The sequence below is a fragment of the Oryza sativa genome, chromosome 11 (genome assembly GCF_034140825.1).
Source record: "Oryza sativa Japonica Group chromosome 11, ASM3414082v1".
Lineage (NCBI taxonomy): Eukaryota > Viridiplantae > Streptophyta > Magnoliopsida > Poales > Poaceae > Oryza > Oryza sativa.
Genome location: NC_089045.1, coordinates 22,224,070 through 22,248,339, shown reverse-complemented (window position 1 = coordinate 22,248,339; position 24,270 = coordinate 22,224,070). Strand labels below are relative to the sequence as shown.

Here is a 24,270-nt window from a genome sequence, read left to right as displayed (position 1 = left end):
AGCGGCGGCGCGCGCTCTTTGGCTGCGCAGGTAGTTAATTACCGTATTAGCCACAAGTTTTGTCCCACCTCGATAGATTTGATGTTTTGTGACCTATATAAAAGAGTTTCCATCTCACAACGTGTTGCCTCTTCGGAGGCACCTTATGTTTCTAGGTCGCGACATCTGAAGCAGAGATCGTGAGCTGGAGATTTAGCCGTGTACTCGACCGTACACGTAAAGCAATCATAAATTCGGACTATGTTATATATGTGCGCCCTACATGGACGCCTGAGCTTTTTTGTTACTTTTTTTTCTCATTTTCACAGGTACATAAACAATTTCTGCATATAGCTTTTTTTATTTTTTATTCTTACTTTCACTAGTACATAATTTTTTTTTCATATTTTGATGGTTAATTCGTTCGTCCTACATAGATGCCTGAGCAATTTTTTTTACTGCAATTCCCTTTTAGTATGACTTTTTTCTCACTTTCACTAGTACATAAATAATTTTTGCATATTTTGATGCTTAATCCGTGCATCCTGCATGGGGGCGGGGACGAGAGACAAGCGCACGTGGATTTCAGTTTCTAAATTTTTTTTTGAATGAAAAGCAAGATGATTGTCTTATATATTCAGTTTCTAAATTGACCTTTTCATAAATCCATGAAACAATCCTTAATTTGGGCAAGCGACATCAGCCATTTGCCATGTCACCAAGAAGAGTTCTCTTATCTTAAAAGTAAATAAAATACTTAAAGAGTTCATGTGGTCCATCGATACTCCGGCATGAATACATGTATATACTAGAAAAAAATACACGTGCGTTGCAACGGGTGAAGTCTATTTTAATTTTATTATTGTTATATGGTTTAGTTAAGATGAAATCCACTCTAGGAGTTCGCTTGTGTGTATATATATATATATATATTTTTATATATATATAGAAAATCATGAGCTGTAGTTAGGAGTTCAATTGATCGTCTCAAGTTAGCATGCGAGTTTTTTTAAACAGATTTCTTATATGATACCTTTTGTATTACCAAAAGTGAACGATCTTATAAACCGACTCAAATACAAATATGTATTTCCAAAAGCAAACGAATTTAAAAACCGACTCATACACGGATGACATACCAAAATACCGACAAAAACATCTTCAATTTTTACAATAGTAGAGATGAGCTGACCAAGATTGTTCCACTTCGGAGGAATCGGAGGCTATTCCGGTTTGCCTCTTGTAATGGAACATCCCGTCACCAGAGTACTCCTTTCGTCCAAAAAAAATCTAGCACCTTAGTACTACGAATCTGATTTAGACTCGTAGTGCTAGGATGTGTCATATCCAACACTAAATTGGTTTTTTATGAGACCGAGGGAGTACATCGTTTCAAGGTTTAATAAAATTGGTCTGACCTATCTTGCCTCGAGTTCAGTGACAGAGACATGATTGGCAAAGAAAGAAAGTAAGATAAAACAGAATGAATGGATTGAATTTGAGAAGGCACTTACTATGTCCCAGCTACACGATTTGTGACAATGTGCGACTGGTCCCCTCCAAATAACTTCGCCAAGCCAAAGTCTGAAATCTTAGGGGTTAAATCGGAATCTAGTAGAATGTTGTTAGCTTTGAGATCCCGGTGAATGATTTTCAACCGAGATTCTTCGTGCAGGTACTGTAGCCCTCGAGCAATTTCACTTATGATCCTGAATCTCTTCTCCCAGTCCAATTCCTTGCTTTTATCTTGATCTGCCACCAATAAATATAAAGGAGATTTCGCGTCATTGTGAGTGATGAATATATACCGAACTTAATAGTACTACCTCCGTTTTTTAATAAATGACGCCGTTGACTTTTTCTCACATGTTTGACCATTCGTCTTATTCAAAAATTTTATGTAAATATACAAGATATAAATCACACTTAAAGTACTATAAGTGATAAAACAACTCATAACAAAATAAATTATAATTGCGTAAATTTTTTGAATAAGACAAATGGTCAAACATGTGAGAAAAAGTCAACGGCGTCATCTATTAAAAAACGGAGGGAGTATAATGTTAAAAAAAAACTTAATAGTATTAAAAAAAAGACAAATAATATACCAAAAAGAATAGTGTCCAAGCTCCTATTGGGCAAGTATTCATACACAAGTAGCTTCTCCTCGTCCTCAAGGCAAACACCCACTAGTCTCACAAGGTTTTTGTGTTGAAGCTTCCCAACCAAAACTAGCTCATTTTTCAACTCTCCTATCCCCTGCTGTGAGCAACGCGACAGCCTCTTGACTGCTATGGTTTGCCCATTTGGAAGAGCTCCCTACGCTTACAGAAGGGAATATGCTCATAGATGTGAATAATACTTGCAGGGTGAAGAACTTGACACAAAGTGTACACTTGGTTAGTTAAATTGTTCTTAAAATATAATGTCCTTTTCGAAAGAAAGTTGACAAGTATTGCTTATATAAATCTTCCATTGTGTAGGCTAGTAGTACATAGTACTATATATATGTGTAAACATTGGTTTTAAGTACTTCAGAACAAAATAAAAAAATTATAAGTATTTTTAAATTTTAGATTTAGCACTAAAAATTATACATATGATTCATGAAAACACTATTTTCTGCTACTCTTCATTTATTAATTTAATAGCTCCAAAGATTAAGAGTAAATAAATACAAAGTCATACTTGCCATAGAATCTTAATTTTAGCTTTCTTGATTGAATAATTAAGGGGAAAATATAATTAATGTTTTTAAGTACTTCAAAAAAAATTATTTGATAAGCATTTTTTAAACTTTAAATTTAGTCCTTAAAATTAAATTATATGCAGGATTCACTCTAATACTCTTTTATATGACTTTTCATTTCTCGGTTTAATAAATCCAATATTGATTGATATTATTGATTGATAAAATTATATGGGGATCTTCTTGTAATTTAAGCCATTATAATTAGGGATGGCTAGATTTATCCACTATTTTTACAGTTAAAGTAGAAACTTTCTCAGAGTGTCCAATTAGCATACATAGAAATAGCTAGCTAGCTAGATAGATAGATAGATAGATAGATAGATAGATATGTGTACCTTATAAACTACTCCAAAACCACCTTCCCCAAGCTTGTTTAAAAACTAGGGGTTAGGGATTGCCTTTCTTTAAAAAAAACAATGGCTGGAGTTAATGTCGTTGCTTGATCCATATGAAATAAAACTACAGAATTAACTGACTTTTGCGGGAAATATTTTCCTCAAATCTGTGAATCTCAAAGAAGACAAGAATCAGTATTTCTAAAATAGAGCACACTTTAAGACAATTTGTTTTCATAATACAACGGTTCACATAAATATCAAAGGAATAAAAAATGTACCGGCCTCATTTTCGTTTGTTATATGAGAAGCATATATAAGCTCAGCACTTATTGTTAGAGTTTATGTCGAATAAGTGTACGTAGTTGGTTATAGTTTAGGACTTGAAGTTGTACTACTACTACGTTTAGAAATAGAGCAAGAGTCGGACTCTATCCTAAGCTCACTCTTAATTAGAGGAGCGGATCTGTAATAACCACACATGGAGACTTAGTATAGCGATAGGAAACGGCTGCCAGCGGCATCCGGCCGAGAGTCGTTATAACTTTGTTACGCTGTAATATGCTGGATCGGGGAGGAGCGCCCGTAATCAGTGTTTCGGAGATGTAGGTTTCTACTGAACTTCATTAATAAATATAGTGCCTCGGTGTCATCATCGTGTTTGGATCTCCTACAATGTTTCTTAGGTGTTTGGTTCCCGACAGTGATTTTGGGCCGGATTTATAACAACTAGGAAAGTGGCCCGCGCATATGTGCGGGCACCTTACTTATTTAGTGTTAATTAAATTTTTATTATGAATCCTTATGTGGAAGTGACTTTTTTTTAAGGAAATAGTATGAATTACACCCTTAAACTATAATGACAACTATAAAGACAGTACAAATTGTTCCGGTTATATCTAAATTCGTCTATCACCATCGATCACAAACATATGAGTTAATATATTTTTTGCTTTGTTTTTTCTTTTATTATACATTTGATTCATCGATGCATGTTCATGGGTAATATACGATGGAATAATCTATAGTGTCAAAATTATTTCTGCTAAATATTAACATTATATAGATGAAAATGACATAATTAAAAAGATATAATGTGGTTCCATGTGGCATTTTCAATGGTATGTATATATATTTTTTCTGGCAAATACTAAGCACGTGCTTTTTCCATTTTTTTGGGACAAATATTTTTTTCTCCTAGGGTAGGTGTGCGTATGTCTATTTATATGATGGGTGTGCACACATTTATATATGCGCTCGTGATTACCTTTTACATCATTAGTAAAAAATACTTTCAAGAAAATTGGCTAGATGGCGTGAAGCGGTGCTGCGGCGGTGTGGCTTCTTCGACGGCCTCGCCAGGAGTGGTCGCTACCCATATGCACAATTTGAGAAAAATCTCAGAGATGCAAAGAAAGAAAGAGAAAACTAATCGATGGGGCTGATCGTATACGCACTCTTCTTTTTTTTCCTTTATGACATCTCTCGTATACGTAGATAGTGCAGGATTACTTGAATAGATATAATATAATGATTGAAAAATAATATATCCACTGGTTTATGTGTAAATAAACAGCTAGATTTTGTTTTTTAATATATTTTTTTCTTAGATTTTCTCTAATTTATTCGAGCATCACGTGGCATCTTGGAAGTGTAGGAATGCTATTAGTCATAGTCATAATAGATTACTTGAAGATATCTAATTTGATGGTTGAAAATAATTGATCTACCTGTTTAAGTGTAAATCAATGGCTAGATGTTTTAATTTTTTTCTTATAACTTTTGTTAGATTTACTCTAATTTATTAGAGTGTCACGTGGCATCCTAAGAATATATGTAAGTGTGTGGGAACGCTATTACTCATTAGTTCCATGGGAACGCTATTACTCAATAATTCCAACCTGTTTGTAGGCAACTACTGTTTATTGTGGCTTGGTGGTATCTATACTTACCTATCATTCATTTGTTGATGGTTTCCCAATTAGTATTGTTCTTTATCGGTACTTGATAACACAATGCTTATTAGATGCCATCTAATTATTAGGTGCATTGAGCACGGATGCCTCGTAAGTAATATGACTTGATAATTGGTGGACAGTGGTTTGTATATGTAACTTATGTACATAGGAATTAGTAGGGATATGCAATTTATATATTTGGCTCTATTCCTAATTGAAAAAAAATATTATATACTATATATTTTGTAGTAAATTTAAGGTTGAGTTCTAAAGTGTTTATCGGATTGGTTACTACCTATGGTGAGCATGTTTCCTGAAATGATGCATGTTTCCAAATACTTTCTATGCAAAGTTTTTCAAAAGATCAAATAAATCAATATTCACGTTTGTAATATTTAATACTTAATTAATCTTACACGGATGACATGCTTTTTTTTGCGTGTCTTAGATAAGCTTATCCAATGAGGTAGACCGAATGAAGCCTAAGAGATAAAAGGACATCCACATGGTGTCAAAAAAATATATGATCCTTAATTTTCCAAAAATTTATGAATAAAGAAACATATAATATATGAAAATACATTCATGATAAATTTAATAATGTCATTTGGGCATATCAATATTATACAGTAGGGAGTGAGTAAATTTTTAGAACGCTACTCACAATTTAAATTGTTTTTATTTTTTGAAAATATAAGTCCAATTTAACTATGTTCTTAAGAGATATACAATCATATAATCTATAATTTTAATTTATTAATATTTTTTATGGATGTTTCGATGAGATGCGCTATTTAGAATAAAACTTAAAATCTATATCTATACCTAATTAAAAAATAAGTAAGGTTTCCGGCTGTTTTTTCGTCCGTTATCCCACGTGAGCGTCACTAAAATCCGTTTTAATCCGCTTAATATTCGGATCGGGGCTTTTTATTCCAAAACCACAGTTGATATAGTATTTGTATGTTACAAGTAATTACCCAACACATGTGCAAATCGTCCTACTTTGTTAAGGAAGAACGTCCTCGCTCCGGCCACCAGATTCCAACTTTCTCTCCTTTTTACACTGGAATACGTCTACTTTCCCTCCCTCATGTCAAACAGTATGGTCTGCTCGGCTGCTCGCACGCTATACGGGCCGCGCGCCCCTCTACGTGCGAAGAAGGGCCTCCTTGTCTAACGGGTCGGGCCGGCGCATGCTGTTTTGGGCTGCCGCCAGCTTTCAGGCCTTTTTCCTTTATTTTTTCGCCCAAAAATCATTTAATGTTTACAAAACAAATTTTTAATCACTTTGAACCATCATTTTAAGATATAAAATTGCTGTAAATTTTGTATGTGCATTTTAATTTATTTCTAACTAAATGGAACCAACGTGAAGAACTAGAAAAAATAAGTAAGTCTTCGGGTAAAAGTTTTTGTTCATCGTCCGTCACACGCGAAATCACCTTTGTATTTTTCGGCAATATTTTTTTTATAATGACATCAGTTTCCTAATCTAATTCGAAGATTTGGAAGGCATGAACAAATTTGAGATTTTGTACACATGTATCATACAAGTACACAAGCAATATTAACAATCCATATTTGTTTGATATTCACCTAGGCCCGTTGCAACGCACGGGCATATTTGCTAGTAACATATATTTTTACAACTTTAACATGGACTTTTTAGTTTTTCATCTAATCTAAGTATATAAGAAGGAAAAAAGAAAAAGACATATAGGGGATATATACATACTTACGTAAGAACGTACAGGTCCATTGGGACACGGCAGGGGGTAACGTGGGATTTTTTTTAGAGATAGATTGATTTGTTTTTTTCTTATCTTAATAAAGATCTAATGGCTTAAAATAGTGGGTCCACCAAATTAAATGAAAACCAATGGCTAGATGTTTTGCTTTTATCTTAGAATTTCTAGGATTTATTAAAGCGCCACGTGGTGATCTAGGAGCGTTAATTATAGGAGCGACATGTGGCGGTTTAGTAGCGATTGTAGGAAGTTTAATGGATTTTTAGTATATAATAACTAGAAAAGTAGCCTGCGCATTTGCGCGGGCATCTTATTTAAACCATCATAATTTGTGTTATTAGGATTGTGAAATTTTATGACTTTGCCTCTCGGTGAAAAAAAGTTAAAGGTTCCTTCATAACACATGATTGAAAAAAAAATAGAAAAGGTAAAAAATATGATAGGAATACTCGTGTAAAATAGAGTATTGAAAAGAACGGATGTTTTAATGGAGTGTAGACAATCACGGGAATTGAAAATTTATTAACCCACCTAGATCAAAATATCATCTATCATGCATAAATCATAACCAAACAAACTTTCCATTAGCAGCTTGATTGCCTAGATGCTATGTGAAGGAATAAAACATACACGGACATCTTGTTTTTATTTTATTGCCGTGGGGATATACGACGACTTTTACTTAAGATGTTATTTGATAATAGTTTAAATATATGATATTTGTCCTAAAAATGTTTTTAAGTAGTTATGATACTTTCTAGATTGTATAGATTTATAAACCACCAAGATTATTATTTATAGCTCACTCTATGGGCACTTTGTTAATATCGTTTAAAATTATACAACTATATACTTTTCTTTTGAATATGGGTGTTTGATATTTTCAAAATTAAATGTTGAGCGTTAGTTATTCTAACAATCATTGACATATTTAATTAGGCAGTAAAAGATTAAAATCATAATTATATTCTATATGATGACTGAGTCCGGCATCATAACATTATGCGTGCATTATAACTCGTCACATGTTTTAAGTATTTTCTTATTTATAAAGATATAAAAAATATATACTTCAAACTGATAATTTGTATATTTTGATATGAGTGCACAATAAAGCACATTTGAGCAACATAACCATTTATTTATATTAAAATGTTGAAACTGTACCTCCATTATTTATAAGAAAGGCAGTGATTAATGTAAACTTATTCCTTAAAAATCTACTTACTACTCCCTCTGTCCCATTTTTAAGTGCATCCATAATTTTCCGTGATCAACTTTGACCGTCCGTCTTTTAAAAAACTTAAAAAAAATAAAGAACATAAGTTACATATAAAGTAACTATTCATGTCTTATTATCTCATAATAATAAAAATACTAATTATAAAAAAAAACCAAATAAGATGAACGATCAAAATTGGGCATGAAATTTTATGGTTGCACTTGGAGTACGAAACAACTTATGTGTCATATTTTTACTTTTAACCTAATTGAATTATTTAAAATTCTGTTGTACGTAAGATATGTGCTATGTACATATGAATGTTGGAGAGGGAGGAGTGATTATGTACGGGAGGGAGTGGGAGGTGGAAGGGATTTGTGTTTTGAAGGATTGATTTAATGGTTAGAAATAATGGATCCACCGTTTAAGTTAGAATGGATAGCTAAGTATTTTTCTTTTTTCTTATAATTTTTATATGATTTTTTCTAATTTATTAAAGTTCCATGTAGCGGTTTAGGAGCATTCAGCATGATGTTTAATGGACTTAATTTTTTTTGCGTGTTTCTTGCATGGTATAGGTAGAAAATGTTTTTTTTCCTTCAGAATTGCTATGACATATTTGTGGAAACCAAAGGATAATACAGTAATGAATCAATAAGGAATTCAAATTGCATACTGTTTTTTCTATCCTATAATCCGAAGCTTATAGCTTGATTTTTAATTTTAAACCCTAAATGTAGCTTTGATTTATTTTTTTTATTTCAGAATGAAAAAAAACAGACAGAGGGTTCTGAGGCCAACGTGTTTACGTACTTACATACGGTGCTTATGTGCACGTGTATTTAGTGATTTTTAGCGATAAAATTAACTGTTAGGTTTTCATGATAGATCTAATGGTTTCTAACGGTGTATTTATTTTTCTTATTTTAGAAAGAAAAAGAAAAGAAAAAGAGGGACATGAGGCCAGCTGGTTACGTACATACGTACGTGCTGTGCTTGTATGTATGCACGTGTACGTGGGATTGATGGAGATAAATTTAATTGACGTTTTTAAAAATAGATCTAATGGTTGGTAACAACGGGTCCATCGGAATAAATTAAAAAAAAATCGAAGGTTAGATGTTTTTGCCTTCTTTTGATTTTTTTTAGAAATAATTATAGTGCCACGTGGAGGCTTAGGAGTATTTGTAGGGTTGCTATGTGGCGGCTTAGGAGCGTTTGTAGTAAATTTAATGGACTTTTATTATAAAAAAAAAGATAACATAACATCAATTATATACAATTATATACATGTAAGTCCCATGTGCTGGTGCTGTGATGTATTTTGGATCATAGACATTTTAAGTAAAGGAATACAATAGTATCACAAATTGGATAAAAATAATTTAAAAGATGGAATGTTTAAAGAGCATTGATTGGATATTTTATATTTATATATTATAGGTGTAATTTAACTACGTATATTTGCGTAAATTTGTAAATTGTATGAAATAACGTCGATTTTTCTTTGGAACGGTACTACGTTCTTTTTTTCCTTTATTTTTCTCTATCTTATAAGTACATGCACATTGTCTTCTTTTTCTTGCGGCAAACAATTAATGGTTTAGCTTTTTTTTTTCTTTTAGTCGTACGTACGGCGGCAAACAATGGTTCAGCTTTTTTTTTTTAAGTCGTACGTACGTGGGGAAGGTATTTATCCTTTAGACAACACTTATATATTTCTCCTGTAGAAGGAAGGTATTATTTTTTAATAAGAGATGCAATCTAATGGTCTAAAATATCGGGACCACTAATTTAAGTGAAAATCAACGGTGAGATTAGATAGTGCCATGTGGCGATCTAGGAGCGTTTGTAGGATTGCCACGTGGCGGTTTAAGAACGTTTGTATAAAGTTTAATGGACTTTTAGTATATAATAATAGATAGATAATAGATAGATAGATAGATAATAGATAGATAGATTATACCCAAATCCACATAGTAAACATATATATCAATTGACTGTAAGTGATGAAGACAACACAAGTGTTATAATTACCTGGAATTGACGTCTTCCTTGCCAATCGTTTCCTCCGGATGTAAGAACACAAAGTAGCAATTGCAATTGCTGCACCTGTTGCTGGCAATGCAATCCCAATAATAGTACCAATTTTCATTGAACCTGGTGGATAACATAGACTAAATTTTACAAAAATTGTACAAACATTGGGATTTTTCACAAAATGCTGGGACCAATATGCACAAGCACGCATAGATGACGCGCAACACGCTCGCACATTAATTACGCATACACAACTAATACAAGCAAGAAGTCGATCAGCACACAGTATTCCACCACGACTTAGATATCATACTTGGGGCCTGTTTAGTTCCCCAAATTTTTTTTTCAAAAACATCATATCGAATCTTTGGACACATGTATGAAGCATTAAATATAGATAAAAAGAAAAACTAATTGTACAGTTATGGAGGAAATCGCGAGACGAATCTTTTAAGCCTAATTAGTCCGTGATTAGCCATAAGTGCTACAGTTACCCACATGTGCTAATGACGGCTTAATTAGTCTCAAAAGATTCGTATCGCGGTTTTCAGCCGAGTTCTGAAATTAGTTTTTTCATTCGTGTCCGAAAACCCCTTTCGACATCCGGTCAAACGTTCGATGTGACACCAAAAATTTCCTTTTCCCAACTAAACACACCCTTGATCAAGTCGGGGAAATATAGCTGTTCACGACAAAGTGTATTGGAAAGGGGAAAACATAAGCAGCTAGAAGCCTAGAACCTCAAATTACACAGCCCATAATAAATTATGGCTAGCTATTGTTAGAATAATTGGGCTAGGCTCAACTTATAATATTAAATCTCAAAGGCCCATAATAAGTGTTGAGGATAATAATACCACCTCAGGATTTAAGCGAGAAATATCTCAACCTAAATAGGGAGTTATTGGAGGCTCCCTGTTGACCAGTTGAGGTGGGGGTCGGAATGCCACACGCGCGCGCGCGCCCGCCGGGCCGGGGCGTGGGCGTGGGTGTGGCGGCGTGCGTGCGTCACGTCGCTATCCTTTTGCAGCCACTAACCCACGTTCCCACGATTCCCTCCACAACAACGCGTTCACGTTCTTTCTCCTAATAGATAAGGAGGCCGCGAGTCCGATCCGGTTTCATCGCTTCTTTCCCGGTGTTAGTTTCTCCTTCTCCGCGCCTGAGTTGCTGTCGCTTCCTCACTTCTGATCTCTTGCGCGCACGAGAGATTGGAAGGAGCAGTGCCTCCGAAACCACACCTTCGCCTGAGATCTGCACCGGGTAGGCGGGTGATCAGGTTTTTGAGGAGTGCCTCCCGCACGACTGCTCATCGCCATGTCTGGAGTTGCCGCCGCCACTGCTGGCGGAGGTGGTACGCCGCCGACAGGAGCTGGTGCGCCAGGAGGTGCCGTGAACGACAACAACAACGGAGGCAATTCTGCCTCACCATCCAACGGAGGGCCATTTTCGGGGTATAATCTTCTCCTCCTGCTACTGTTGTTAGCGCTATCACTATACTATGTGCGCTATGTTCTTGTTCCTGTTCTACATGATGCCTCTAGCATGTTATCGCGTTACTGTTATGTTCCTGTTTCTGACATTCATGATGCACATAGTATGCTACTGGTTATGTTAAGATCACCCTACACTGCTTATGCCATGATCATTGCTTTAACCTTTTGGATTAAAATATGCCGATTAATGACTATATTTCCAACAATCCAAAAACCTGATAGGTCATTTTCGGTAGTTGGCTTTTCTGCTGCACTGAAATCACATGCTTTTGATGGTTCAAACTATAAGAGATGGAAAGCACGTGCACTATTGTGGTTGACAGCGATGCAGTGCTTCTATGTTTCACGGGGCAAACGAAGTGAACCACCTCTTTCTCCTGAGGAAGAGGCTAAGTTCGAGGCTTTGGATTGCCTGTTCCGTGGAGCATTGATCAGTGTACTCCCTGACAACATAGTGGACGTGTACATGCACATGCCTTCTGGGAAGGACATGTGGGATGCACTTGAGGCCAAGTTCGGAGTTTCTGACGCCGGCAGTGAGCTGTATGTTATGGAGTAGTTCTATGACTACAAGATGGTCGATGACCGTTCTGTAGTAGAACAAGCTCATGAGATTCAGATGCTGGCTAAGGAACTTGAGAACAACAACTGTGAGTTGCCAGACAAGTTTGTGGCAGGTGGCATTATTGCTAAACTACCACCTTCTTGGTCGGACTTTGCCACTTCTCTAAAGCACAAGAGACAAGAGTTCAGTGTTCCTGATCTCATTGGCTCTTTGGGTGTTGAGGAGAAGGCGAGGGCAAAGGATGTCCGGGGCAAAAAGGTTGAGGGAGGTTCTAGTGCCAATATGGTACAGAAGAAGAACCCTCATGCATCCCACAATAACAAGAAAGTCAAGCCTGATGTCAAACCCAAGGCTGCAACCAATTTTAAGAAGAAAGGCAAGGGAAAGGCAAAGGGAGACTGCTTTGTGTGTGGCAAGTCTGGGCATTGGGCCAAGGACTATCCAGAGCGCAAAGACAGGAAGTCTGCCAACATGATCATTAGCGAGGGCGGAGGAACATCGGGGTACGGTAAAATATTACCTACAGTTCTCTCTGTTTTTCATTCACCTGATTGGTGGGTGAACACTGGTGCTAATATTCATGTATGTGCTGACATTTCTCTGTTTTCTTCTTATCAGGTCGGGAGAGGTTCCTCCTTGTTGATGGGAAACGGGTCGCTTGCGGCTGTTCATGGTGTTGGTACGGTCGATCTAAAGTTTACTTCGGGAAATACCGTGCAGCTGAAGAACGTGCAGCATGTCCCTTCAATAAAGAAGAATCTAGTTAGCGGCTCTCTATTGTGTAGAGAAGGTTTTAGACTTGTGTTTGAGTCCAATAAATGTGTCGTATCTAAATATGAGACTTTTGTTGGAAAAGGTTATGACAGCGGAGGCTTGTTTCGCTTTTCTTTGAATGACATGTGTAATAATCATAATGCTGTGAACCATATTAGCGAGAATGATGAGTCTAATGTGTGGCATTCGCGACTCTGTCATGTGAATTTCGGTTGTATGACGCGCTTAGCTAACATGAGTTTAATTCCAAAATTCACTTTGGTAAAAGGTTCCAAATGCCATACTTGTGTTCAATCGAAACAACCTCGCAAGCCTCACAAGGCATCTGAGGCGAGGAATTTGGCACCTCTAGAACTTGTTCATTCTGATTTGTGCAAAATGAACGGCGTGTTGACTAAAGGGGGAAAGAAATATTTCATGACACTGATAGATGATTGCACTAGATTTTGCTATGTGTATCTATTAAAAACAAAGGATGAGGCATTGCATTAATTTAAATCTATAAAACTGAGGTAGAAAACCAACTTGAAAGGAAAATCAAACGGTTGAGGTCTGATAGAGGTGGGGAGTATTTTTCCAATGAGTTTGCATCCTTTTGCGAAGAGTTTGGAATTATTCATGAGATGACGCCTCCCTATTCACCCCAATCAAATGGGGTGGCCGAAAGAAAGAACCGTACTCTAACTGAGATGGTGAATGCCATGTTAGACACTGCGGGGCTTTCCAAGGAATGGTGGGGTGAGGCAGTTTTGACTGCGTGTCATGTCCTGAATAAAATTCAAATGAAGTATAATGAAGTAACACCATTCGAGGAATCGGAAAGGAAGAAATTAAATCTCTCATACCTATGAACATGGGGCTGTTTAGCCAAGGTAAATGTACCTATAGCCAAAAAGCGGAAACTTGGACCAAAAACTGTTGATTGTATGTTTCTTGGTTATGCTATCCACAGTGTGGGTTATAGATTCTTAATAGTAAACTCTAGAGTACCCGACATGCATGTTGGTACAATTCTTGAGTCCAGAGATGCTACATTCTTTGAGAATGAATTTCCTATGAAATGTACACCTAGCACTTCTAGTAAAGAAACTGTCATGCCCCATGAGCACTTTGCACCGATAGAACACAATGATCAAACGCCTGAGGAAAATCCTGAGGAGGACAACATTGTAGATACTCGCAAGAGTAAGAGACAAAGGGTTGCAAAATCCTTTGGAGATGACTACATTGTATACCTCGCGGATGACACCCCAAGACCATAGAAGAGGCATATTCATCTCCTGACGCTGACTACTGGAAGGAAGCAGTACGCAGTGAAATGGACTCGATTATGTCTAATGGTACTTGGGAAGTCGTTGAGCGTCCATATGGGTGCAAGCCCGTAGGATGCAAATGGGTTTTCAAGAAAAAGCTTAGGCCTGATGGTACAATCGAAAAGTATAAGGCAAGGCTTGTGGCCAAGGGTTATACCCAAAAGGAAGGCGAGGACTTCTTCAACACATACTCACCAGTTGCTCGCTTGACCACGATTCGAGTACTACTTGCTCTGGCAGCCTCTCATGGTCTTCTCGTCCATCAGATGGACGTTAAGACAGCTTTCCTAAACGGAGAGCTGGAGGAGGAGATCTATATGGATCAACCAGACGGGTATGTACTAGAAGGTCAGGAGGGAATGGTGTGTAAACTATTGAAATCCTTGTATGGCCTCAAGCAAGCACCTAAGCAATGGCATGAGAAGTTTGACACCACGCTTACATCTGTAGGCTTTGTTGTGAACAAAGCTGACAAATGTGTACACTATCGCTATGGTGGGGGAGAAGGGGTGATCTTGTGCTTATATGTCGATGACATACTGATCTTTGGGACCAGCCTTAATGTGATTGAGGAGGTCAAAGACTATCTGTCCAAGAGTTTTGAAATGAATGATTTGGGAGAGGCTGATGTTATTCTTAACATCAAACTACAAAGAGGAGATGAGGGTGGGATTACACTTGTGCAATCCCACTATGTGGACAAGGTTTTGAGTCGCTTTGGATATAGCGACTGCAAGCCAGCTCCTACTCCTTATGATCCCAGCGTGCTATTAAGGAAAAACCGAAGAATAGCAAGGGATCAACTGAGATACTCTCAAATCATTGGTTCATTGATGTACTTGGCTAGCGCAACGAGGCCTGACATCTCATTTGCTGTAAGCAAGCTAAGCCGGTTTGTCTCAAATCCGGGAGATGATCATTGGCAGGCTCTGGAAAGAGTAATGCGCTATCTAAAGGGCACTATGAGCTATGGAATTCACTATACCGGGTATCCAAAAGTACTAGAAGGGTATAGTGACTCAAACTGGATATCTGATGCTGATGAGATAAAAGCCACAAGTGGATATGTGTTCACACTTGGAGGTGGCGCTGTTTCCTGGAAGTCTTGCAAGCAGACCATCTTAACGAGGTCAACAATGGAAGCAGAACTTACAGCACTAGATACTGCGACAGTTGAGGCCGAGTGGCTTCGTAAACTCCTGATGGATTTGCCGGTGGTTGAAAAACCAGTGCCAGCTATCCTAATGAACTGCGACAATCAAACAGTGATTATTAAAGTGAACAGTTCAAAGGACAACATGAAGTCATCTAGACACATCAAGAGAAGACCGAAATCTGTCAGAATGCAGAAAAACTCCGGAGTGATAGCATTGGACTATGTCCAAACGGCTAGAAATCTGGCAGATCAGTTTACCAAGGGGCTACCACGTAATGTGATAGACAGTGCATCGAGGGAAATGGGCTTGATACCCACCTAAGGTTGCATAATAGTGGAAACCTGTCCATTGTGATCGGAGATCCCGTGAATTTGGATGGTGAAACAAACTATTGTGTGACTGAGAGAAGAGACCCTTGAAAAAGGGCTCATTTTCATTATGTGCTTCTCTTCTTTCCTGCATGGTAGGATGACTTATGTCTTAATGTGATCCGAGTGGCTTTTCCAAGCAGAGATGTTGACCTGCAGAACATCTCAGAAGGAACACACCTATATGAGTTTAACTGCTAGTCACAGTCCATGAGGTTTGGGTGATCTCTAGATACTCATGAAAGGCCTGGAGTTTGACTTATATGCTCCAAACAGAGGGGATGCGAACGGCAGCCCAGTACCAGTCAAGGTTCTGAGTGAAACCTGATCACACAAAACTCACAATTCAAGGCATAGTCCATTGTTCAGTTGTGGTCTGATGTAGCTCATTTCCTAGGTGGAAGTTCAACTTAACAGTCTCCACCAAAACCCTGGTATATCAAACAGGCACAACATTGAGAACATTTCTTATGAGCCTTGAAATTTGGTGGGGATTGTTAGAATAATTGGGCTAGGCCCAACTTATAATATTAAATCTCAAAGGCCCATAATAAGTGTTGAGGATAATAATACCACCTCAGGATTTAAGCGAGAAATATCTCAACCTAAATAGGGAGTTATTGGAGGCTCCCTGTTGACCAGTTGAGGTGGGGGTCGGAATGCCACACGCGCGCGCGCGCGCGCCGGGCCGGGCGTGGGCGAGGGCGAGGGCGAGGGCGTGGCTGGCTGGCGGCGTGCGTGCGTCACGTCACTATCCTTTTGCAGCCACTAACCCACATTCCCACGATTCCCTCCGCAACAGCGCGTCCACGTTCTTTCTCCTGATAGATAAGGAGGCCGCGAGTCCGATCCGGTTTCATCGCTTCTTTCCCGGTGTTAGTTTCTCCTTCTCCGCGCCTGAGTTGCTCTCGCTTCCTCGCTTCTGATCTCTTGCGCGCTCGAGAGATTGGAAGGAGCAGTGCCTCCGAAACCACACCTTCGCCTGAGATCTGCACCGGGTAGGCGGGTGATCAGGTTTTTGGGGAGTACCTCCCGCACGACTGCTCATCGCCATGTCTGGAGTTGCCGCCGCCACTGCTGGCGGAGGTGGTACGCCGCCGACAGGAGCTGGTGCGCCAGGAGGTGCCGTGAACGATAACAACAACGGAGGCAATTCTGCCTCACCATCCAGCGGAGGGCCATTTTCGAGGTATAATCTTCTCCTCCTGCTACTGTTGTTAGCGCTATCGCTATACTATGTGCGCTATGTTCTTGTTCCTGTTCTACATGATGCCTCTAGCATGTTATCGCGTTACTGTTATGTTCCTGTTCCTGTCATTCATGATGCGCATAGTATGCTACTGGTTATGTTAAGATCACCCTACACTACTTATGCCATGATCATTGCTTTAATCTTTTAGATTAAAATATGCCGATTAATGACTATATTTCCAACAGCTATACGGGGTGTAGGGATAGCATGGTTTAAGCGGTTTTCGTATTTCGATAAATATTCGTCATCATATTCGTTCCGATCCATGTACGCTCCATATATGTATTTAATAATACTCCTCTTCATTTTTATATCCGGGTTAGTTCAATTCATTTCTGATTTTTTTTAAAATATAATAATAAAAATATGATGTGATATGATAAAGCTAGTTTCTATCTATATCCGAGCCGTTTTCACCGCTATCTCCACATATGCAGTAAAGCTTTACCTCCATGGGTGACATTCTTGTCGGCCACAAGCGATGTCGGTGCAACAGATGGTATAGGCACAAGCGATGTCGGTGCAACAGATGCTATAGGCGCAGCCACTGAGATGTTTTCACCTGCCAAAAAAGCATTTGAAACAAATAGTCTGTAATAAGACATGTTTTGGACGACACTACCAAGTACTATTCTACATAGCAAGAATAGTTAATTAAAACTAGGTTGAAAACGAATTGAATACGATTTCATATCATGTACGCCATTGGGTAAACTTTTAATGTTCATATTTGATCAAAATTTTAAAACTTTAACCATCAATAACTTCTTAAATGCTTACAAATACATAGGTTATCAAAATCTATATGATATATATGCATAGATTTACCCTGCAAAATACTATATGATTAATACATTATATCATAACTTATTAGATTTTTATAATATTATTGTATGAAAATGATCCAAAAGTTTAACTAAACTTTCCGAGAGATTATTATTTAGTACTACTATTTTTCTCGGATCATTTAATTTTGGTGAGCAATAGGCGCTGGTCGTGCCGGAGGGTTCAGCCTGATCTTGTTCTACCCAAAAAGAAATAAAAAAAAACTAACTAGAGCATGTGCCCAATTTATTAGAGGCTTATCTCGCAAGAATTTTTTGTATGAAAACAGCAAGCACGAATCCCCATCTTCTTTTTCTCTTTTTATGTTAACTAGTAAGTTGGCCCGCGCATGCGCAATCACTTATATTATTAAAATGTAGGATTTTTATTGTTTGTTTAAAAATTTTGTCTCATAGATTAAGGGAAAACTAAAGTTTGGATACTGTTATTTTTAATAATAATTTAAGGATTCTATTTTTTTAAGGTATCTTAAAAATCCATTCACAAACTTTTGAGTAAGAGACGGATTAAGTACTTACAACTTTTGAATCATATTTTTTTCTCGAGTAAATAATAAACTATTGCTTGTAGTATGGCTACAAATGAAAAATGCAAGAGCAAGATACTTAAAATTCTTGTGATTAAATCGTTTCATGAAGGCGCATGATATAATAAGAAAGGGAGGGAAGCGTATATATAGAGAAAAAAGAAGAAAGGGAAAAATGAAAATGTGGAGGGGAAGCGTAGGTACCCACGTACATAGATGCGTACCGAAGGTGGAGAGGTGGGACCTCTCTAAGATCAATTTAATCTAATGATTTATAATATTGGACCCACCGATTTAAGTGAAAATCAAATAGTAGATACTTTGCTTTTTTTTTCTTAGAATTTTTAATATTTTCTCTAATTTATTAGAGCACCACGTGGCAGCTTGGGGGCATTTTAAGAAATTTTAATGGCCTTGCCACATGTGATTAGAATATTAACAATGTAACATATATGTATGGGATATACTCCCTCCGTCCCAAAAAAAGGCAAACCATGGGTTTCCGTGCCAACGTTTGTCTGTCCGTCTTATATGAAATTTTTTTATAATTAGTATTTTCATTGTTATTAGATGATAAAACATGATTAATACTTTATGCGTGACTTATCTTTTTATTTTTTTCATATTTTTTTCAAATAAGAAGGACGGTCAAACATTGGACACGGAAACCAGGGTTTGTCTTTTTTTGGGACGGAGGGAGTATGTTAATATTCGTTTCAGCTTCGTCCATGTTTATATACATGTAGAGAGAAATTAAATATGTTGCTAGCAAGCCATTAGAAGTCTAATAAATAGCAATTAATTTTGACACCTATTTACAATTGTTTCATAGTAGCTCTTACATATTCATCTTACGATCGTAAGATGAAAATGTAAGAGCTACTATGAAAAAAATATGTACTACTTAGAGTTTAGGACAACTGAAATTGATGAATTATCTGATTTATGTGATAGCTATTTGAGATTATATACGAATGAATTAACTTCTAAAAAGTTAAAAAGTTGTTTAAAAAAACACCATTTAGAAACTTGGAAAGCGTGGAGTATGCAAACGAAAATCTAAAAGATGGAATCAGGAAAACAAAATAGGGCCTTTAACTCTCTTGTAATACTCTTGTCCTAGTAATAGAACACTCTTGTCCTAGTAAGAGTTCTATTGATATTCGTTAATATTGTGCTCGCATTTATAACATAATGATTTCTTTCAACTGTACGAACAAATAATACAAAATCCAAATACAACATAACACGATACATTATAATTATTATGTAATCAACTCTTGGTTTCAGCTTAAATAGAGCTAAGTGTTGAAAAAACTCAACCCACGGTGCTTAATTATTCTCTCGCTGCATCACACCTTTAATTTTCATATATGATTTGATATATGGAAAAGCGGTAGCGCTGCAACGGTCGTGATCACCTCAGATGCCTTAGACACGACGCTTTGTCACACATGCGAAACGCAAAGGTGCAAACGTGCATTGTGCAGCGGGCAAAAAAAGAGAACTTTGGACACTTTATTTATTAACAATAGATCCGATGATTTAAAAAATGGGTCCACTGGTTCTAGTGTAAATATAAATTAGTTAATATAGATTTTAAATTGTTAATTTAATGGGTACACAATACAATGGTGTAGACTTTATTTTAAAACAGTGCATTATTTGAGAATAATAGTCCAAATTAATAAAAATAGATCTGATGATTTAAATAAGGAAAAGTACGAATTACCCCCTACTATCGAGGTCGACCGAATTACACCCCCGAACTTGAAAACCAGACATTCTACACTCTCAACTATTGAAACCGGACAAATACCTAGTTTTCGAGATCAGGGGGGTTATTTGTCCGGTTTCAATAGTTGAGGGTGTAGAATGTCTAGTTTTCGAGATCGGGGGTGTAATTCTGTCGATCTTGATAGTTTAGGGGGTAATTCGTACTTTTTAAATGGGTCCATCTGTTTAAGTGCACGCATAAATTAGTTAATATGGATCTTAAATTGTTTATTTGATAGGTACACAATATAACTGTGTAAACTTTATTTTAAAATAGTGTATTTTTTGAAAATAATAGTACAAAGTAATAAGTACACCGGTTTAAGTGAAAATTATCTTACATTATTGATTTAATGGGTAAACATAAAATGGTGTAAATTTTATTTTCAAAGATTGTAGAGCTAATTTAGTTACATGTGTTTATAAAGAGTTATATGATGGTATATTCTTTGTTTGGAACATTATGATTATTTAAAAAATATATATCAATTGTATAAATGGAAAAAAAAAGAAAAAAAGGAAAAAAAATGGAGGGAGCCGTACATACTACATAGGGCCTGTTTGACACAGCTCCAACTCCAGCTCCACCCCTCCTAAAGCTGGAGCTCAGCCAAACAGTTTCAGCTCCACCAAAACTGAGAGTGGAGCTAGGTGGTGTTCTCTCACAAAATGAACTAGAGTTGTGGAGCTGGGTTTAGGCAGCTCCACAACTCCACTGCAGACTCAACTCCTGGAGCTAAATTTAGGAGTCGGAGCTATACTAAACAGGCCTATACCCATGTACGTACGTGAACCTATGCATGGAGAAAGAGGAGAGGTGGGACCCATAGTATTTTGTTTGTTTTATGATTAATTTTATCTAACGTGTATAATATTAAACCCACCAATTTAAGTGAAAATTACGGGGTAGATGTTTTGTTTTTTTCTTAGAATTTTTAGTATTTTCTTTAATTTATTAGAGCGCCATGTGATAACTTGAGAGCATTTGTAGGAGATTTAATGGACTTTTAGTATATAATAGAAGATAGATAGGTTGAATCATGAAATGAGTTTCGCTAATAATTGGGCCCATGCTTGCCTAACATGCAAACACTACCAAGTTGCACTGTCCGAGTTCATCTTATAGAGTAGAGGCCTAATTATCCACGCAAAAGGAGCCAAAGAAGACTCCTGTTTTCAGTGGTGAAAGGGTTTCCAATCTGTGGTGCATCTAGCCGGACTGCAACAAATGGTGTAAGGGTCCTGTTTTCACTGGTTTCCGTACCTAAGTTTGACACATAAAAGAAGATTTCATGCCAAACCAAATAGTATAGTTATTAACAAGCAACCAATATGTGATGGCGATCATACTAGCGGATCTTTAAATTATACCAGCGTAAAACAGTTTTTAGTCACATATGTTTGGAAAGGTGGAAATGCCACCCTACCAGTATTGAACGACACTTTGCTAACGATCGATATGTCACTACGCCGGACCAGGTCATCTCTGACGGGCCCAAACCCTCACCTTTGACGGGTTTGGTCTTGGTCAGTGATTAGTGGTCACTGATGACGGATGAAACACCCGTCACAGATAACCCATCTCTGACCGGTATATAAGTCATCTCTGACGGGTTAAAACTTGTCATCCGTCACAGATGAGTCATCAGTGACGTGTCGTAACTGATGACTCATCTCTGACGGGTTGTAACTTACGACCCGTCACTGATGACAAAGTAAGAAATACAATTTTTGAATTTTAAACGCAACAAAAAACCTCAAAAAAATATTTTGAATTTTACTAACCATCCTATAACATGGTTACAAATCACTACCTACAAATTCACAATTTTTCACGCAATATAACTTGCATGCTACACATGAGATTCGAACTCAAGACCTCAACCTCCATATAGAGCTCCCTTACCAACTCACCTACTAAACACATATTGACTACTCACCCAATGTTATTATTTTGTCTATGCTTGTCTGAATCATTTAACATATATTTAACACTCTAAATGACTTCAAATGAAAATATTATCAACTAAATAGTTATAGATCTCATCGTGTTTTATAACTTTTACATAGAAAATATCTTCATCCGATGTTGTTTGAAGAATTCAAAATTTCATTTTTCAAAATATATCTCACTTTATAACATGTAAATTTTGTGAAATGAAAATATTTTCAATTATAATGTTGTAGGTCTGGTTGAGTTCTATGACTTTGATACGGGGCATGTATCCATCCATGTCATTTGAAAAAAAAACTCAAAATTTTGTTTTTAAAAGTAGATCTGATCACTTGTAATGCATGTTCGGGGATGTAAATGATCTCTAATAGAAATGTTGTTAGTTATAAAGTTGTGGATATCATTGAGAGCTACAACTTTTATATAGGACATGTTTCAATCCGAGATTTTTTGCAAAATTTAAAAATTTGAATTTTCACTCATCACTGACGGGTCATAACTACCACCCGTCAGAGATAACGTTATCTGTGACGTGTGTTAGTTAAAGACCCGTCAGAGATGAGTGGTCTCTTTTGTGATGGTTCATAATACTACACCCGTCACAGATGACATGTCATGTGTGACGAGCCATGGTTGTGACCCGTCACAGACGATCTGTGACGGGTTACAAGTGCAAGCCGTCACAGATGACTTCACATCTGTGATGGGTCCTCCCTGGTAACCATATATTGAAGAGGATATTTTTTTTGGCCCGTCAGAGATGACTCATCTTTGACGAGTTGCGTTGGCCCGTCACAGATGACCCGTCACTGAAGCCCGGATCTGTAGTAGTGTGTTAGAGTCAGTGAATCACTCTTTCAGGAGCTAAATTTGTGTGAAGACGGTAGAATATTCCACATAAGACAACGACTACTACGATGTGCTTAGAGTACAATAAAGTTGATGTAAGTGATAGTTACCATCTTATATTTATGTTGAGTTGTAATTGGGAGAAAATGAGAGAGAAAAAACGAACTATAGATTTATATTTATAGCCAATTGTAGCACAAAGTTAAAAAAACTTTACGAGGAAGAGTAAGGTGGGACCAAGTATTAACAGATAATATGCAACTAATTACTGTATATGTAAACTATTAAGTTGATCATAGATGTTATAATAATAGATAGAGCTAGTAATTGGCTTTACTATTAGCCTTTGCTCTTATCTATCCGTAAGTTGAGATGAACGCTAGCTAATTAAAATACCATATGAAATTGGGACAAAAACATGCTATTGTCTGCCTCCGTTTTACAATTATAGTCTAAAACAGGGACAAGAACATGTTATTATATCTATAAAACCCCACGTATTGACCGCGCGCCTTTGAAAAATGTACAATAACAGCCTTTGATATTATACTTGTTTTTAAGGGTTGTCGACATGCTATCTTTAAGACTAACAACAAATAGAAAACCATGAAACGACACTTCTCTCAGGCACATATAAAAGGAAAAAAAGAAGAAGGAAGAAATAAGAGTAAAAATTGTACGAGTATTTACCGGGACATAAGGTGTTGAGGTCTTTGAGGCCACATCTATTGGCTAGGTCGTGAAAGCTGGATTCCTTGATGTCGAAGGCCTTAAAGATCTCGGGCGAGGCGAGGAGGTCGCAGAGGCACCTCTGTTCTTTCACTACCGAGTGCCTGAACGGCTCGCAGCAGCCGTCAGGCGGCATGCTTGTCCCATTCATGTACCGCGCGCACGAAGCCAGATTGTTCGCGCAAGTCGGACTACCCGCCTGATCCAGCGCCAGCTCCACCTCGCCGGCGGCCGCCAAAAAGCTCGCCATCACCACCACCGCCACAGCCGGAAGCACCACGGTGATCGCCGCCGTCGGAGTCCGCATCGGCGTCTCTCTCTCAGCAACTCGAACTACTTGAGCAAAAGCAGAGCTGAGCAGAGTGTTCTTTTTTAGTAGAAAAAACTCCTCTTTCGCCACCGGTTGACCTTGACCTGGTAGTAATCGAGTCAACTTCCTACACAGGAAAATGGCCATCACATCGCATCATCATTCGACAGTGTTTGCTATTTATTGCTATTTATTGGATTGGAGGGCCAAGTCATCAGTTAACACAGGTCCTGCATGTGCATCTTCCTTCCATTCCTTTACGTCTTGTTTACTTTACCCCCAAATATCCCAAACTTCCAACTTTCCATCACATCATAT

The 24,270-nt window shown here is 37.4% G+C and overlaps 1 protein-coding gene across 3 annotated transcripts; it reads right to left on the bottom strand.

The window, feature by feature from the left end:
- Positions 1–1,084: 1,084 nt before the first annotated feature.
- Positions 1,085–24,098, bottom strand: LOC107279289 (uncharacterized). Of its 3 annotated transcripts, XM_066305509.1 has the most exons (5): positions 23,604–24,098; positions 17,411–17,524; positions 10,035–10,157; positions 2,088–2,298; positions 1,124–1,731 (listed from the first exon to the last, which is right to left on the bottom strand). In XM_066305509.1, the coding sequence occupies exons 1-4, from the start codon at positions 23,947–23,949 to the stop codon at positions 2,216–2,218; spliced, it is 666 nt and encodes a 221-aa protein (XP_066161606.1). In that variant the 5' UTR covers positions 23,950–24,098; the 3' UTR covers positions 1,124–1,731; positions 2,088–2,215. The 3 variants fall into 3 exon arrangements, with proteins under 3 accessions (XP_015615895.3, XP_066161606.1, XP_066161607.1); XM_015760409.3 differs by lacking the exon at positions 2,088–2,298 and having other exon boundaries at positions 1,085–1,731; XM_066305510.1 differs by lacking the exons at positions 1,124–1,731; positions 2,088–2,298; positions 10,035–10,157 and adding an exon at positions 12,543–12,840.
- Between the last annotated feature and the right edge of the window lie 172 nt (positions 24,099–24,270).

Bases quoted from the DNA above. Each gene is read 5' to 3' on its own strand.
- LOC107279289 (XM_015760409.3), bottom strand. From the start codon at position 23,949: ATGCGGACTCCGACGGCGGCGATCACCGTGGTGCTTCCGGCTGTGGCG. The intron at 17,525-23,603 runs GTAAATACTCGT...CTTTTTTGGCAG, and splicing joins CCTCAACACCTTATGTCCCG to GTGAAAACATCTCAGTGGCT. The intron at 1,732-10,034 runs GTAATTATAACA...TATTGGTGGCAG, and splicing joins AAGGAAGACGTCAATTCCAG to ATCAAGATAAAAGCAAGGAA.